This window comes from Miscanthus floridulus, chromosome 6 (genome assembly GCF_019320115.1).
Source record: "Miscanthus floridulus cultivar M001 chromosome 6, ASM1932011v1, whole genome shotgun sequence".
Taxonomy (NCBI): Eukaryota; Viridiplantae; Streptophyta; class Magnoliopsida; order Poales; family Poaceae; genus Miscanthus; species Miscanthus floridulus.
In genome coordinates, this window is record NC_089585.1 from 44,547,166 (window position 1) to 44,565,564 (window position 18,399).

The window sequence follows — 18,399 nt, forward strand, 5'->3', positions numbered from 1 at the left end:
AGCCACGTGCGGGTCGGCCGGGTCGTGCCAGATGACCGTGGTGCGAGACGCGCGGTGACCCGTCGAGCCTGAGGAGGTGGCCGCGGTGTCGTAGGATGTAGGGAGGACGAGGAGCTACTCCGCCTTAGCGATCTGGCGGGCCAGGGCATCAGCTGCGTCGCGCTCGCGCTCCAAAGCGAGGGCGGCCGCCCGCACCCGGGCCTGGCTGTCCGCAGCAGCAGCCCGTGCAGCCACGAGAGCGGCGGCGAGAGCGGAGTTGGCCCCTGCCGTCTGGAGAGGGGCAGGGGGCGGCAGAGGAGGGGGAGCGGGGAAGAAGAAAGGCTCCAGGGTCTCCCCCGCGCCCCCAGCGGCAGCGGCGTGGCTGCCTGCGCCCGCGCCCGCTCCTGCAGCAGCGGCGGCGGCGGCAGTGGGCAGGCTGCCCGTGTCCGCGCCCGCGGCGGCGGGGCCGCCTGCGCCCGCGCCCGCGCCCGCGCCGGCACCCGCGCCCACGCCCGCAGCGACAGCGGCGGCGGCCGGGCCATCCGCGTCCGCGGCAAGGGGGCCGGCGCCCGCGCGCTGGGCCCACGACGGGTAGGGAAGGGAGGGGAAAACGTGGAAGTAGGTTGGGGAGGGAGGGGGAGGGGGAGGGCGGCCAGCCATGGCGGCGGCAAGAGGCCGGCCGGCGGCGCCTGGCGGCTGGTTGGGGAAGGGGAGGGAGGAAAGCTAGCCTGATACCATGCTGGAATTCTCATTGGGCTTGGGCTAACCCTAGAAGGGTAGCAATGTATATTAGTCATACATGGGCCTCATGGGCCTAATACACTCATACTCTCATACTCCAACATATACCTCCCTCCTATTCTCCCCAGTTAAGATGCTCATCTGGACATAGACCAAACTTGAGGGGAGTAATTTGGAAATTTTCCCATAATAGTATATTATGATTAGACCCCAAATTGTCATCTTTGTTGCCAAGATGATAGATTAGATCTGTAATTATGATTAGGTGTAACTGTTATTATATGATGTGTAGATCTTGATTCTGGAATTGTCTCAAACAAAGAGATGGCTCTAGATAGTAGAATGATGGCAACATTATCAACAAGCCAAGGAATAACATTTTACATATAATGAATTTGGCCCAATATAATTTTTACACTTATTTGATTCTAATGGTTTTTTAGAATATGGAGCATGGATCTTAAGGGAATTTCACTTGCAAGATGAACTTGTATGAGTTGTAAATTGTGAAAATATATCGATTTAAGCAGCAGCTAATAAGCTTTCTGAGCTAATGTTGTTATTGTCTTTTTGCTGTGCCCACTGTAGTGAACACTTGATTAGAGAAGAACCAACAGGAAAAGATCCATTGGCCTGCGATCAATCTACTGAAATAAGCTTGTGGGAGAGACTTGGGAACTCTTCTGCACTGGACATTGAGTCATCTGAATTTTCATGGGACGTGTTGTCGTCTCTACATCATACAGAACATAGTAGTAGTTCAGAACAAACTGAAGATGAAATGAATAAAGCTCTTGAGGTTTGTCGCAACCTGTTATGATGCCAATTTCAACATCCTATTGGCCATTATAGTGAGAAAGACTATTTGCTTCTGTTTACCACATTTGAGACAAATTGGCATGACAAACATCTTATATTCTCCATCCACTTTCAGGGGAATATTTTAGTTGGGAATGGAAAGCTCTCCAATGTAGACTTTATCAATTGATAAAAACTAAATATCATATTAAAAGCACTTTGAAATACAAACACAATTGATACTAGTTTTGTACACTAAGTATGCATGTAATTTGATATCCATCGTTCAACACTTACTGTGTCTGACTTTCTCAAATTGAAATACACTTAACAAAAGTGGACAGAGGAAGTATTAAACATTCAAGCTCATATTCTTCTACTGCCATTTCACTTGTGAGTATCATCTATATTGATGCATGTGATTAACATGCTGATTTACATACCCTTGTTGTTTATAGGTGACTGTGAACTCTGGTGGCGTAGTGTTCTTTGCTCTATTTAGTTCTCCAGGTAACAGTGGAGTTCCAGAAGCGGCAGCTGTTATAAAATTCTCATCATCAAAGATGGCAACACAGGCAGAACGTTTGGGTTATGAGTTTGCAAGATTGCTCGGAGTCCATACACCACAAGTATTTCCAAACCCCCAATTAATATTGTACAACTTGATTATGTATGGAGCAATGATTTCTTATACAGCTTTTATAACAAATGCAGGCTAGAGTAGTATATAATTCTAGTTCAGAGTGGCTGACGATTAGGCATGCTGCAGAAAATGCTCGAACAGCAGCAGTTTCAAATAACGACGAGGTAGGTGAGATGACTTGCTCAGAGTTGTTAGAAGCTCTTGAGCTAAGCCGCTGCCTTCTTCTAATGAGGTACTGTTGCAGTGTTACCTTATTAGTACAATCATGCTAGCTATACACATTGTCTCTATGTGACCTGTATATTGGAGTTGAAATTTGCATTTTGGCTTGGCAGTTATATTCATGGCTCCCCACTGCTTGAGAGTTCAAAGGCTTTCAATTCACGAGAAGCTGCTTGTGTTACTGCTTCATCACTGGGAAGGGTTTTGATGCTTGATCTGATACTGCGGAATGAGGACAGACTCCCATGCCGTCAGCTTGGTTGGCGTGGTAATCCTGCAAACCTGATGATTTCAGATAAATCATCCTTACTCAGTTTGGACAGATTGGATGATTTCAAGAGCTCTACAGATAGTTCCAACCAACTGATTACAAAATTTTTGCATAGAGAGAAGCGGTCACACTCTTTGAATGGAAAATTTGATTCACCAGGGTTGGATCCCATGTCACCAAAACTAGAAGCATTGATAAATGAAAAGGAAAATGCTGAAAGAACAAATGGCAATTTTCGCATTGTAGCAATTGATACTGGTGTGCCCCGCCGCCCCCCTGTGGGGCGACGTGTCAAAGATCATGAGAGGTATCCCAAAGTTGTGGAGCTCATTTTGAATAGCTCCGACTACTCAGCAAGTATCCTATATGAAATTTCTGGTGGTAAGCTTGGACATTCACGACCTGATGAGGTTACTTCCAGTGATTCTTGTTGCTCCCTTTCTGATGAAGACAATGCTGCAGTGATTCATGAATTTCGAGGATCATTTCGTGCAGCTCTTAGGGACCTGGAGGGGTTCCATCTGTTTCTTCTCCAACTTTACCAAAAACTGGATGGTGTATTGCGAGTTTTCTTGTCCATAATTACTAAAACCTCTGAAGAATCTGACAATAATGATGCTGCCCTTTCCGATTTTCCTTCACCTGGAGCCAGCTGTAGTACTCCTTGTCCTCCTAGTAAGCAACTAAACAATGAGCTTCATAGTGATTCTGAAATGCTGAAATCTGCAACGAAGTCATCTTCTGCGGGATCCCGTGGAAGCTCAGATTCAGTTTCTCTGTCCAGGGACAGTTGGAACAACAAGTACTTCAAGGGAAGTGCAGAGGCTCCCCGTAGTTTAAGAATGACAATGAAACTTCGTGATTTTTACAAAAACCTGAAGGTAAGAATCTCCTGAGTGAAAGTGAGAATTCATTTTTTTAAAGGAAAAGCATCCTTACATCATATCTGCTGTGTGATTGTTGCTCTAATTTCTTTTGTTCAGTGAAAGTATTTTCTTATCTAATTTAGTTCATTCACTGTAAGTAGTATCTACTTTATTTCGATCGATGTAATTGTAGAATTTTTTGGGGTTTCATTTCTAGCGTAACCCCAACTGGTTTTGTTGTTTTCCTTTGGAATAGCCTACTTTTCTTTTTAATGGTACAGTCACAGCCAGTGTGATTGCAACAAGCTTTACCAAAGCTTGTATTGAAAACTCAAGTTACCCTGTTCAGTGTGCCTTTTTTCTATGAGTTTGGCTTGTTTTTGTTGTTGATGATGTTGATTACGATTTACGAACCTCAATTGAAATAATATTGATGCTGCAGGTTGATCCTGAATTGCTCAAAGAGATTGAGCAGTGGAACGAAGCACTTAAGAACGATGTGATCAAATTTTGCCAAGGGAACAATTTTCATTCTGGTTTCTTTGATGGAACTGAAAACAACATGGTAGCTGATGCCTATGAATTGAAGGTGAGTCTCAGGATATACCTAAACTTTGAACTCCATTTTAAGGAATTAGTGAGCTTGATAATACATCACTTGCAGGTGCGTCTTGAACACATCATTGAAAGGATAGCCTTGATTTCTGATGCTGCAAATACAGAACGACCTTCTCTTGTTGTCAACAACTTGTTCATAGGTGGGGCTCTGGCTGCAAGGTCTAAGTACACCCTACAGCATTTGGGCATTACCCATGTACTCTGTTTGTGTTCCAATGAGATTGGTCAATCCGATTCCCAATTTCCTGATCTTTTTGAATACAAGAACTTTTCAGTAAGAGCATCAATCTCTGTGGTTTAGGATTCCCATTTGTGATGTCTTTTACATGATTCATAGTCACATATTTAAATTGAAAAATGTTGTGTTCTACAGATTAGCGACGATGATGATGCAAACATCAGTGATCTTTTTGAGGAAGCATCAGACTTTATTGATCATGTGGATCATGTTGGGGGCAAGATTCTAGTTCATTGCTTTGAAGGGAAGAGTCGGAGTGCCACAGTCGTACTTGCCTATTTGATGCTTAGAGAGTAAGAGTCTTAACTTCTGCCACTTGCAACTGAATTGCATGATAATGGCTGCACAAGAATTTTGTTGGAGCTTTGCTACCCCAACTTGTTTGGGACTTAAAGGCTTTGTTGTTGTTGTTGTTTGCTATTGACATGATAGAGCTGTACTTTTCAGGGGTTTCACTCTCGCAAAAGCCTGGAACTTACTGAAGAAAGTACACCGTCGAGCACAGCCAAATGATGGCTTCGCCAAGGCTCTCCTGGCCCTTGATAGCAGGCTGCATGGTAAGGTATCTATGGACTGGCAGCACAAGCGCCCAGAAATGAAGGTGTGCCCAATCTGCAGCAAGAATGTTGGTCTAAGTACGAGTTCGCTCAAGCTGCACCTGCAGAAGGCACACAAGCTGCTCTCTGCAGGCAGTGTTGACAGTGCCATGACCATGGAAATCCAAAAATCGATCGAGTCACTCCGGATCAGCCGAGGAGGAAGCCTGAGCCCGTCTCAGAAGCCGACCAAGTTGTTCACCAATGAGTTGAGCTTCTGATCTGTTTTCCTGTACTATAGCTGAGGCAATGTACTTGGCTCACACTGCCGTAACTTGTACTATCAGATTGAACTTTAGTGACTATAGGTTTAGTTCACACGCCTGTATGATTAGCACAAGAATGTTCAGGTACGAAGGGCACAACACTAAGGCCTTCGTTTAGTTTGCAAAATTTTTGGCGAAATAGGTACTGTAGTACTTTCGTTGTTATTTAGGCAATTAGTGTTCAATCATAGTCTAATTAGGCTTAAAATATTCGTCTCGTGAATTTCGTCTAAACTGTGTAATTAGTTTTATTTTTTATTTATATTTAATGCTTCATGTATGCGTCCAAAGATTCGATGTGGCGGAGAATCTTGAAAATTTTTGCAAAATGAAGTGCAATTAAACGGTACCTAAGGAATAAGACTACGCTCTTGTACGTGTAGTCTGCGATTTGCAGTTTTCTTCTAATGGGATGTACTCCTCTCAATCTCTGTACAGAGTTATTAATTTATGGGTATTTTCCCCGTGTTCATACCTGTTGTTTGGCCTTTCAAGGTGGCACCTACGGTACATTTTTTCTGTGGTTTCTTTCATAAAATAAGGTCATGAGTCCTGACCCATATAAAAACAAAGGAAGGGAGGGTGATGAAAGTCGTCTTTTTCTCTAGTGAAAAGGAGTAAGTGCATCCCCGCTATTTTTTAAATGATCTGTTGTGAATCAGTACGAAGAACACAACTACGGTATCCATGCCCGTTTTAGTGGTTCAAGTTTAATCAAATTTATAGTAATTACTATTTACATTTATGTCTCCAAATTAGTTTATTATGAAAGTATATTTCATAATGAATCTATTGATATTTATGTTGTATTATAAATGTTAGTATTTTTTTTTTGTATAAATTTGGTTAAACTTGAAAGCATTTGGTTTCTTGAAATACGAGGATTGTATTTTTTTTTGACAGAGGGACTATGGCTTAGCAATAAGAATTACGTTATTCACAAATATTCTTAGTACTGCTGCTCGATGGGGGCTTTTGGAAGCTAAGAAATGTTTTGTTTTCAGAAAGCAGTGTGGAAAATTTTGGAGTAGCTGCTAGTTTTTGTCAAGAACTTGAATCTGGCGTAGCTACTCCTTTTGCGTCCAGCGGCCCAGGCCGACTACTCATCCATACCGGGGATGAAAACGGATCGGATACGAACGGATATATCATTTGCTCGGATTCGGATTCGAATACGGATAATGTCAGCCATATCGGATATGATACGATTGGATATCGACATCATAAATATGCGATTTGAGTATTCGGATATGGATACAGTATCGGATGTTGAATATCCAGACTCGGATACGGACATATCTGAACCCCTCTAAACGGATTCGGTCTCGAATACGATCGGAAAATATCCATACCGTTTTCACCCGTAATCCCGGAATCCAAATCCAAGAAGGCAATGACGCCCTCTCTTGCAAAACCAGACATTGAAAAGCCTTTTGATGTATTTTATGATGCATCGAGAATAGGTTTGGGATATGTGCTTATGCAAGAAGAAAGAGTAATTGCATATGCTTCTCGGCAATTGAGGAAACATGAAGTCAACTACCCTACACATGATTTGGAACTTGCAGCCGTTGTTCATGCATTAAAGATATGGAGACATTACTTGTTGGGCAATGTATGTCATATCTATACTGACCACAAAAGTCTCAAGTATATCTTTACCCAACTAGAGCTAAACATGAGACAACGAAGATGGTTGGAATTGATTAAGGACTACAATTTAGAAGTGCATTACCATCCGGGTAAAGCTAATGTAGTAGCCGATGCACTCAGTCGGAAGTCTCATTGCAACACTGTGGAAGCATTATTGGAAGATGGATTCAACTTGTTACATCCTGCTGTACTACACAATATCACGATCAGTTGTTCACTTGAGAGCAAAATCATAGAGCTACAGCAGACCGATGTAAGGATAAGTCACATCAAGAGAAAAATGCAAGAGCAAGAAACCAAACATTTTAGATTGGACGAAAGAGGTGTATTATGGTTTGAGGACCGACTTGTGGTACCAAAAGACCGTGAGCTGAGGAATCAAATTTTAGATGAAGCTCACTCATCCAAATTATCTATCCATCCGGGTAGTAGTAAGATGTATCAAGATTTAAAAACCCGTTTTTGGTGGACTAAGATGAAGAAAGAGATCGCAGCCTATGTTGCTAGGTGTGATAACTACAGTAGAGTAAAAGCTGTCCATATGAAAACTGCTGGATTACTTCAGCCATTGCCTATTCCAGGATGGAAATGGGAGGAAATCAGCATGGACTTTATCACAGGCCTTCCAATGACACCACAAGGTCATGATTCAATATGGGTTATTGTTGATCGTCTCACTAAGTCAGTACACTTTATACCTGTGAACACATGGTATATAGTTGGAAAATACGCTGAGATATATGTTTCCCAGATCGTGAGACTGCATGGAGTACCTAGGACTATAATCTCAGATCGAGGACCACAGTTCATAGCTCGTTTCTAGGAGCATTTACACCAGGCTTTGGGAACCAAGCTGATCAGAAATTTGGCATACCATCAGCAAACTTCAGGACAGACAGAGCGAGTGAACCAAATCCTAGAAGATTTACTTAGAGCTTATGTTATATCTTCAAAAGGTTCATGGGAGAAATGGTTACCTTTAGCTAAATTCTCCTATAACAACAGTTATCAAGCGAGTATCAAGATGGCTCCATTTGAAGCCTTGTATGGCAGAAAATGTAGAACTCCACTGAACTGGATTGAGCCCGGTGAAAGGAGATACTTTGGTATTGATTTTGTCAATGAAGCCGAAGAGCAAGTATGTATCATCCAACAACATATGAAGGCAGCTCAATCAAGATAGAAGAGTTATGCCGACAGAAGAAGAAGACCACTGACTTTTGAAGTGGGTGACTATGTATACTTAAGAGTATCACCCATGAAAGGTGTGAAAAGATTTGGGATGAAAAAGAAGCTTTCACCAAGATATGTAGGGCCATACAAAATTTTGGAACGAAAAGGAAATGTTGCATATAAGTTACAACTTCCACCAGAGATGAGTGCAATATTTGATGTGTTCCATGTTTCTCAGTTGAAGAAATGTCTTTGAGTACCTGAAGAAGCTATTACACCCACCAACGTGCAGCTTCAATCGGATTTGACCTATGAAGAAAAGCCAATTTGAGTATTAGAGGAGATGGAGAGAGTGACAAGGAGTAAGATTATTAAGTTCTATAAGGTGGTATGGAACAATCACAGTGAACAAGATGCTATGTGGGAGAGAGAAGATTATTTACGAGAAGTTTATCCCGCCTTTTTCCAAGAATGGTAGGTCTTGCAAATCTTGGGATGAGGTTTTTATAAGGGGGAGGGGCTGTAATACCTCAGGTGTTAGCCTTGCATAACTTGACTTGCATAGCATGAGCATGATCATAAAGCATTCATATATAGGCTTTGACACTTGAAACATTTGATTGAAACATATGCAACATTCTTATTATTTCATGTTCCCATGTGTATGTGCATATGATCATGAGTGTAAACATGTAGATGATTGTGTGACCTTGCAAATAGCTTAAACATGTTTAGAATATCATCATGAACAACTTTGGTATTTATGGCTAGGGCTAATTAGGTCATTATGTCATAGTTTAAGTATGTACCATCTTTTGAATGTAGCTTGTTTGACCAAGTTTGAACTAGGTGTTAGAGACCTTGCATAGAGGAGATCACTAAAGCAAAGTTGTAGTATTTGACATAAGGAATAACTTTTATTTTTGGGTCATTGACTGATTTAGCTTCTAACATGCTTGAATTGGTCTCACAAAAGTCAGCAAAATCAACAATTCAACACTTAAGAAATTTTGTTAAGTCCTGGTTCACTGACAGTCTGACAGCCTGACTTTGGAACGAAATAACTTGAGTTTGGTTGAGTGTTGGAGCATGATCCTTTAATAACAATTGGAGATGGTACATAGGGCTACAATTTTCGTTTAAAAATCATTCACTGAATCACCCTGTGTCGACGGCAAATTCAACTCGAAATCTCATCGTCAGTCTCGGCTTTGCTTGACTGAATGAACTGAATCGATGGATTCAGTGGCCGACCGGTTCAGGCCTTGGCCGCCGCGTGGACGCGGGGTTGGCCGTGTGTCGCTGGCGCCCTGCCCAGCGTGGCAGAGCCTGGCCAGAGAGCACGTTTAAGTCGCCTGCGTTCGCCCGCACCCACCCGCACTCAGCCTAGCTCTCCAGTCGCCTCGCCTCGGCCTCATTTCCTCGCCGCAGCAGCAGCCGAGCACCTCCTCACCTCCACCGTCACCATAGCCGCGCCAAGCCTCGCTGAGCCGCCCATTCGTCACCACAGCGGCACCACCGTCTCCCCAGCAACTCCCGGCGTCCCCCATTGCCCGCTGTTCCAGCTTGGTAAGCCACTGCAGCGCGCAACACCTCACCGGAGCTCCGCCGCTAGCCCCGTCACCGTGGCCATGTCGCCTTCGTCCACCATTGGCTGTGATAGCTTGTGGTATAGGATCGCCATGGTCTAGAGATACTCGTCCATGCCTTAGTTGGAGCCACCGTAGCTTCCACTGGCACCTCACTGTCGTTCAGCGCCACCGCTCTGCCATGGCCGCCGCCATCATCACTAGCATCGATGATAGGGTCGGGCAAGTAGTGCAAACGATGCGCCTCATCGAGTAGAACGTCTGGTGAAGATGTCACTGCCGGCGAACTCACCGCCGTTGAGTTCTAGCCGTGCCCGTAGAGTAGCGTCGCCGGCTCTGTTTCCGTCTCAATGACATGTGGGGTCCCCTGACTGACAGGTCCCACCGGTCAGCGACTCCATGTATTAAAGTTAGTTCATTTTGAATGCAGATTTCATATGTTTTGTGAATTTTAGATCTTCGGTTTGGTAGCTTCAAAAATTGTGCAATAAATTGTGTAGTGTTCCTTAGGAAGTGTAGTATTTAGGAAAAATATGTTCTTGACATTTACAGTAGAAATTTTTGGAGATTTAAATAGAGATTTGAAATGTGCTTTTGAATGCATTCAAATTTGTTTATTTTATATCTAGAGTTCCTATGCTCCAAAAATTATGAAATTTTTGTGGTAAGCTAGTCTTAGCATATATGAGCTCTGGTAAAAATTTGAAGATGAGTGCATGTGTACATTTGTAGTTATAGATTTTTCTTTTATAATTAGGAGATCCTTGTGTAAATTTTTATAAATTATTTAGGAATCCAATAGTCATGAAATTTGTTGGAGGTTATCCTAGTAGTATATGGATGCTAAGAAAAATAGGAAATCTGTTGCTTGACACTTTTCAATAGGGTTTTCTAATTATGCTATTTCAAGCCTTGCTGCCTTGTCATTTTTGTATAGGATGTTCTACTTGGCAAAATGGCATGAAACTTTTACAGTAGTCCTTTGAGAGCATTTGTAAGGCACTGTAAATTCTTGAGAATTTATGAAGTACATCTGGTATATGTTTATTATTTAACCTAAAAATCTAAGTAAAATAATAAAGGCATTTAAATAAATAGTTTGGGCTTCACCATTATATTATCTTAAATGTATTTGGTATGCTTAAACTGTTGGTAGGTTTTATGTTGTTAAATTTTGACTGATTACATGAAGTAGAAGTATTGTTACATTGTATTGCAAATTGAATAGTTTCCGGACAGATTCTGGAGTTTGATGAGTTGCATGTTAAAAATGATGCGTACTGTAAAAATAGTTAATAACAAAGTTGTAGAGAATTTGATAATCTTTCCAGAAAGTCTAGGATCACTATATTTGGATTAGTAGAACTCTAGTTATGAGTAAAGCAAGTAGCTGCTGTTTTGTGGTATAATCGATGCATTGTGGAAGTAGATAATTAAATAATCAGGAAGAGATATGCACCTACTCAATAAACATGATGCACTTGTTAACACATATGCATTCGTAATACTTATGCCATATTCATGCATCTAGGATCGGAGGAAGAGATAACATTGCTAGAATTCGAAGAAGTAGAGAAAGGGGACCAGCAGGAGAATCCACAGGCCACAGCTCCCGAAGGCGTGGAGCAGGACCCTAAAGAGCTTCTAGAGTGTCCTCACCACCGCCCTACTTCCTTTCTGCGAGGCAAGCCCTAGAGCATTCTAAGTCTCCTAGTAATTTACAATGTTTAATTAAGTACTTATGATTGATGCATTAGGTTATAAGAGTTGAATGGAACCACTTGATGCATATAAATTCCTTGTCCAGATATTACACCTTTAACCGGTATAGGTCCAGGATCGAATATATGCTTAGCCATGCTTAGACCGATAGAAGTCGGGTGATGTCCTGTCACCTGCGAGATATAGGTGGATACCGGAGCACGGTTGGCTATATTTGCTATCGTGGAACAGAACCATAGGGTAAAAGAAAATCGAGACCGGACGGGAAGTCGATAGAGAAGCAACAAGACATGGAGGTCTTGGGTGTGGATCTATCCCTGTCTGTGTCGCTTAAGGACCGTACCATTGTTGGCGCTTCTGACAAGATTGAACGCATGCCTCTCACTTAGCTGGCCGGATAACTCGTTTTGACTGCGAAGCCGAGTAATTCAACTCAGGCCGGGAACCATTCTGTTGTGCGCTCCTTCTGGGGAACGATTAGACTGAGCCCAAGGGCAGGCTAGGCCTGAACGTCCTGGCATCTGGTGTTCCAGATTATGCGGCGCGGTACGAACCCACAAAATGTGTACCTGAGTTGTACCAAAGGTGACCTAAGGCTATCGTGGCTGATAGACCTGGGTTTGTGTTAGGAATAAATTCCTAGCTGGTTGAAATCGATTCGAATCGCCGTCTCTCCCGGATAGTGAGAAACTTAGCTAGTCCTAACATCGTAGTAACTGTGTTATGAAACATGATGGTTCAAATGAATATGGAAGTACAATAACTGCTATGGTTACTATTGTATGCTTTTAAATGATATACCACACGTTTGGCACAGGATAGTTGCTAATCTAGAAATGTATAGTTATAATTAACTTGATAAAGGAATAGTAATTGTACAATGAATCAATTGCCTTTTACGCAAAATGTTGTCAAGTTACGTCCACTTATACAGCCTTGCATAATCCTTGGAGTCATTTTATTTCTAGTTCATGATGGATAAGTCTAGCTGAGTATCTTCTCGTACTCAGGGTTTTATTTCCCATTGTTGCAGATGGCACTGTGTATCACGGTTATTGCAAGAGTTGCTTCTATCCCGCCGTGGATGAGGAGTAAGCCTTGGGCAGGCTTCTTTATTAATTCCTATCCTTGCTTTTGTGGACCATGATCCTACTTGGCACTGTATTAAACTATGTTGGAAATTTTATTTTCGAACTGATTTGCCTCCGCTTTATCTATCAAACTCGGTTTGTAATAACTTTTATTCGTACTCTGATAATGAAATGTATCTGTGAACTTTATGTAATATGTGACATGTATGTTGAATCCTGTACGACCTTGGTTGTTGTAAATCATTTATCGAGACCCGTCGTGGTACTCGATGGACTACCGGGTTTATATGGGTTCAAGTATAACAGTGTGACCGCTTGTGGGCTGCCATTGTACTTGTACTCTTATAAATTGGTCGGTTCTGCGACAGCATTGAAGTTGTCTTTTTGGACCTGGGATTCCTACACCAGCACATCAAATTGTGCCTTGGCTTTACGGCGATAACCTGCAAACGTTACAATGTTCTGTCATACCAGAAAAATACTTCAGCAGTAATTCTGACTAGGAGGTATTCACCTTTTAGTTCCTCGGCCAGTTTGTTTGCTCGCTCCGACTCTTTTGCTTTCCCTTGTTGGATTTGTTCGACGGTCTTGCGAAGCTGGCCGAGCTCCGCATCTCGCTCTGTAAGCAAAATAGTTATCACCTAAAAGATGGTTGTTCAACCAAATACAAAGTATATTCGCCGATAATCATACCTGAGTTCTGATCGGTTAAGCTTTTTAGCTGCTGGTTTTCTTTTCCAACTGGTCAGAAGCATTTTTCAGTTGTTCTGACGCAACAGCCAGCTGATCGGTTTTCTTCTGTAGCTGTTCAGATGCTGCTGCTAGCTGATCAGATTTCCTCTATAGCTGCTTGGTTGCAGCTGCCAACTGCTCGGACAGAACCCCCTTCTGATGTTCCAGGTCCCGTGAATTGGACTCTACAAGGTCTCGCTCGCGTCGGGCCCTCTGGATGTTCTTCTCATATAGGTTCATTGCCTCCCGGAGTTTCTTGTTCTCTTCGGCAAGGGGCTCCATCCTCTTTATCAGTTGATGTCGTTGCTCGACTGTACGTGTTATACCCTATGGATGTATAATGCCAGTGATGAACTTCGATCTCCAACACCATTTATTAATATTATAGTTGCAGTACTAACCTTGATTTGAGTCATTACTCCAGCTACCGCGGATTTCAGCCTCTTCATCTCCTTGGTGGTGTTTTCTTCCTCAATAACTACCACTTCTTCCCCACATTTTTAGATAATCCGGACGGACTGGGGTTGAGGTTCGGCTTGCTCAATCTCCTCAACCTCGTCCTCTTCCACCGTTGCTCGAGGCACCACTGGGGGGCTCTATGGCCGAACAGTGGCTCCGACCATTCCTGGCGTTGCTATGGGTGGTACAATTTGCTCCTCGGCCATTGTCGGAGTTGCTTCCCTAGCCTCCGGTGCATCAACAGCCGCTGCAGCTTCCGCTCCCAAAGTACCAACGGTTTCAGTCGTAGCCTCGGTCACTATTGCCGACGTGCCTATTGTTTGCGCCAATGGTTCACCATCGCCAGGACCACCGGCAGCGGCAACTGACCTCTCTTCTGGTTGTCGAGCACTCGAGGACTCCGGGATGGGAGCAGTCGATGTTGTTTCTACTGTGGGTGCGGTCCTCGGTGTTGCTCTACATAATGTCAACTTGTTGGTATTCAAAAGAGGTCAAGGAACAACATTACTACTACAAGACAAATATACTCACGGTTTGGTCTTCCGGTTCAACTTCTTGAACCGGCGATACCTGCCTGATCCTCTAGGTGTAGCTATGTGGTCCGCCTCAGTGCTCTGCTAGGGAGGTTCCCGCTCTTCTACAGAAGACCGCCGATCCGTTTGGTGTTCTGAAGCCCTCTCCACATGCTGCTCCGAGGTTACTCCCGTTGGTTGCTCGGGGACTCCGGTCGTCTGCACCACCGAGACTTTCGTCGTCGGTTGTGTAGGAATCTCTTTCGCTCTCTGAACAGGGACTTCAGTGTGGAGCGGTGGCTCCTTCGTGCTCGATGGACGCGCTGTCAGGTCTTCATCATCGTCAGACCACTCCAACACTACAGTCCTTCATGGTCGAGTAGCCTGGTCATCACCAAGCGAGATGTCGCCCGATTTGTAGGAAGCGGTGCCCGCCATCTTTCTCCTCTTCCGAGTCGGCTCGTCTATCGCTGGCCTTTTCCCATGGATTTTCTTCGATACTGGGGACGCACTATCCGACGAGGTGCTCAGCCCCTCCTCTTCGGGCTACGGCGGTCGTCGATTGTCTACTCCCGTCGGGCATTCACTCCTCGGTACACCTGAGAAGTATACGGCTCTATCCTACGAGTGGATCTTTTTATAGGTGAATGAGTCCAGATGTTTGGAAATGATGACAGATTAAAAGCATCAGGAATATAATGTTGAGATGTTTACCTGGGGTGGCTAGTTACTGCAGTTAAAGGGTTTGGAATACCCTGGCATGTTGAACAAGACATGCGAAGTGAACAGCTCTACAGCTCGCTCTTCAATAACCTCCTTCAATAGCATATCTGGTTTCTCCCGAGTACCGTCAGTTTTCCCTTTGAATTCAAAAGCAGGATGGGCTCTCTCCTTGCAGGTTGAACGCGGCGCGATATAAAACTCACTGCTACCAATCCGCCATTGATATTCACACCCCAGATTAAGTCAAGAAGCTCTTTCACTTGGTTCATATCAGCGTTTCTTAGCATCTCCGACTAGCTCTTTTGGTTCTTCGGGATGTGATCAGGGTCGCAGCGGATGGCTGGGTCAGTCTGCCTTATGTAGAACCACCTTGTGTTCTAGTTTTTTAATGATGTGTTCAGTGGCACAGTAAGATATTCACCTGCCATTCCGTCACGTAGTTGAAGGTATACTCCGCCGACCACCTTGGAACCACCACCGCCTCTCTTCTTCAGCCAGAATAGATAACAGAAAAGGTTGAAGTGGGGAAGGATACTAAGGAATGCCTCGCAGAAGTGGATAAAGATAGAGATGTGAAGAATAGTATTTGGGTGGATATTGCACAAACTGACTACCCATAGCTCCAACAAATCCCTAAGGAATGGATGAATAGGGAATCCCAACCCACGCCAAAAGTAATCTTCAAATACCACAACTTCGTCGGTATGAGGTGTTGGAATGGGCTCACCGAGGGCCGACCGCCATCCGGCGGTCGCGCGGTCAGGAAGAACGCCTGCCTCAACTAGTCTGTTCAGCTCCGCCTCTCCAATGCGTGACGACACTCACTCTTCATCCCTCCGAGCCTCGGTGCCCACTTTCTTTGGGCTCGTCTTCTTCGATTTCATGGCTCCCTTCTTCGGTGCCATCCTTCAGATTCCGATTAGGGTTTGGCGGTGGAGGCAGATGTGCCTGTGAATCTGAAAATACGGGAGTATTGGAGAAAGACGAAGTGGTAAGGGTGGGAGTGGGGACTACGGCGGCGCAGTTATAAAGCACTTTCCCCACCCTTTTTTGCATCCGAGGGTTTTTGGGAAATCGTTCCCGCAATCTGCGCTGTTCCGAATTCTCCAACGTGGTTTAATGGGCCACAACCTGGGCTTTCACGCAACCATAGCCCACGTCATTCTTTATCACTGTCATTTGTTGTTACTCACCGAATAACCGCTGATTTCTTCATAATCTATCGAGGCTTAGTAACCGCTACTGTACAGCCGTTACTCCGATTTTTTCGCCATGGCTTGATTGCTCTGGTATATCTGCTTGTAGCTCGGGGACTGGCTGACTGCTCGGCTAGTCGTCTGTTATTTCTTCTACTTTGGACCCTGGCACCACGTGACTACGTCACCTACTGTCAGGCTCGGGGACTAAGTGGGCACACTTCACCTTGCAGTGAATGTGTTTCGTCTTGTTTCAGAGCTATGCCCGGGGACTGGCTGACTGCTCAGCTGATCGTCTGTTATTTCTTCTACTTTGGACCCTGGCACCACATGACTATGCCATCTACTGTCAGACTCGGGGACTAAGTGGGCATACTTCACCTAGCGGTGAATGTGCTTGATTTTTCTGGAAGACTCCGTTACTCTGGAAACCAAAGAAGATTATCTCCTTTACTCGTGGTCGGACTCTAAGTGGGCACGCTTGGTCCACTAAGAGGAAATTTTCAATTTTAGACTTGAGCTCCTTACACCCTTATGGCAAGCCATGCTTGGGGCATGCTGCTCGGCGATGGTCCACACTGCTTGGCTATGATGCACGCTGCTCGCCAACTGCTCATAGCTGCTCGGTGACTCATCACGGTGGTCGGACCAGGAGTTGGACTGCTCGGCTTTGGTTCACACCTGCTCGGACAAGCTTAAGACGGCATTGCACAACGGGTACAAGGCGCTCGGGGACTAGCTGTGGGGGTACAACCCCGGATACCTACGGCAGACCACATGGGCTGCGCCCCTAGGGGTAGCCCAGCCCACAAGAAGAAGCCTTGTGAGGCACGACTCTGCTCGGCGCCTTCCGCAAGACATCGGGAAGATATCCTGAAGATACTACAAGATCTATTAGGATATGTATGATCCCAAGATTCCTGTAATCAGTTATTACTTTCCGGTTATCTCTTAGATCTAATCGACTTATAACCCTGCCTCCCGGACTATATAAGATGGGCAGGGACCCCCTCTAAAATCACAGCATATCATATGATAGCTAATACAAACCAACAGACCACAGGAGTAAGGTATTACGTCATACTGATGGCCTGAACCTGTCTAACTCGTGTGTCTCTGTTGCCTTCTTGTTCTTGATCTCGCGCTCCTCTACCGATTAATCTACCTTCGGGGGATACCCCTCGGAGGACTGCCGACGATATTCTATCGACAGATCTTGGCAACAGATGGAAATGAGATGGGGCCCGACGAATCGCTACTGCCGTCGCCCTGACTCCTCAACCCATGCCGCCGCCTCTTAGCTCCTGAGGACCCGCCCAACCCCTCGATGGGACTCTGCGAGGGAGACGCAAAGAGCAGAATCCGTTTCCAGGATCCTCGGGCCAACCCTCTTCCAACTATCCTTCCACCGACTCGGGCCATGGCAACAGCCCAGCCCTTTTACGGACCAATCCAATCCAACTCGACCCTCTTATATACATGGCCCATTGACAATCCATAAAAGTAGGCCGGTGAGTTAGGGAGCCCTTTCGGCCCGTGAGTTTACACGATCCATTCCCAGGCGTAACCGTGGCCTATGCCTTTGCCTCCACATTCCTCTTGCTATCCACTCCGAGCAGTTGAAAATGGCGCCGACGCTGACAATTGTACTGCGCCCACAGCAGGGGCGGCGGCGTGGCGAGCATCCTCCTGCTCTTCGTCTTCGTCGCCTTCTCTGTTCTGCATCGACTCTGATCCCTCCGCTACTGCTTCAACGATTGGACAGGGAAAGCCAATAGTGCGTAGAAAAAACGCAAGGCAGTGGAGGAGCAGCCCGGCGGCGAGGTTCCCATCGCTCACGGCAATGCGAGGCGAACGGCCATCGGCCACGCCAGCCTTTGCGGTGTCCGCGGAAGCCATGGCAGCTAGCTAGCAGCACCACGGCAGCCAATAGTCCGCGGAAGGCCCGTGGTAGAAGTGGACACCACAAAGGTTCGGACCAGGAGTAGAGGACGCGGTGGAGTGCGCCATGTGCGTGCCTTTCTGAGCTCCACGATGCCGGCGGAACTCGGGTGATACGGGTCGTTGCGGCACTGTCGGGCTATGCGGACGAGCCACATCGAGCCGTTCCAATCTCGCGGGCTTTGTGGCGCGGGTCTGCGTGGGCTCGCGGCGTAGTCAGCCCAGCGAGTTAGCGGCTTGGCCCGCGCCACTTGCATCCCTACCGCCGAGGCCGCCGAGCACGCACCACTCTCGGCGCTATCCGTGGGCCGCGTCGAGGCCGCCGTTGCCATGCTGCTCCCCTCGCCTTCCTTCCGCACGCCGCCCTGCC

General features: G+C 45.4%; 1 protein-coding gene across 3 annotated transcripts; it reads left to right on the forward strand.

Moving 5' to 3' along the window:
* Nucleotides 1-927: 927 nt before the first annotated feature.
* On the forward strand, nt 928-5,374 carry LOC136455986 (dual specificity protein phosphatase PHS1-like). 3 transcript variants are annotated; one of them, XM_066455734.1, is made up of 9 exons: nt 928-1,519; nt 1,977-2,147; nt 2,233-2,393; nt 2,497-3,035; nt 3,117-3,535; nt 3,963-4,109; nt 4,185-4,412; nt 4,512-4,669; nt 4,824-5,374. In XM_066455734.1, the coding sequence occupies exons 1-9, from the start codon at nt 1,274-1,276 to the stop codon at nt 5,191-5,193; spliced, it is 2,439 nt and encodes an 812-aa protein (XP_066311831.1). In that variant the 5' UTR covers nt 928-1,273; the 3' UTR covers nt 5,194-5,374. The 3 variants fall into 3 exon arrangements, with proteins under 3 accessions (XP_066311831.1, XP_066311829.1, XP_066311830.1); XM_066455733.1 differs by having other exon boundaries at nt 1,188-1,210; nt 1,309-1,519; nt 2,497-3,535; XM_066455732.1 differs by having other exon boundaries at nt 929-1,519; nt 2,497-3,535.
* Nucleotides 5,375-18,399: the final 13,025 nt, after the last annotated feature.

What these genes read in the sequence shown, in the direction of transcription:
- LOC136455986 (XM_066455732.1), top strand. Translation starts at nt 1,274, where the DNA reads ATGTTGTTATTGTCTTTTTGCTGTGCCCACTGTAGTGAACACTTGATT. An exon ending in AAATGAATAAAGCTCTTGAG is followed by an intron (nt 1,520 to 1,976) that starts GTTTGTCGCAAC and finishes TGTTGTTTATAG; the next exon opens with GTGACTGTGAACTCTGGTGG. An exon ending in GCCTATTTGATGCTTAGAGA is followed by an intron (nt 4,670 to 4,823) that starts GTAAGAGTCTTA and finishes TGTACTTTTCAG; the next exon opens with GGGTTTCACTCTCGCAAAAG.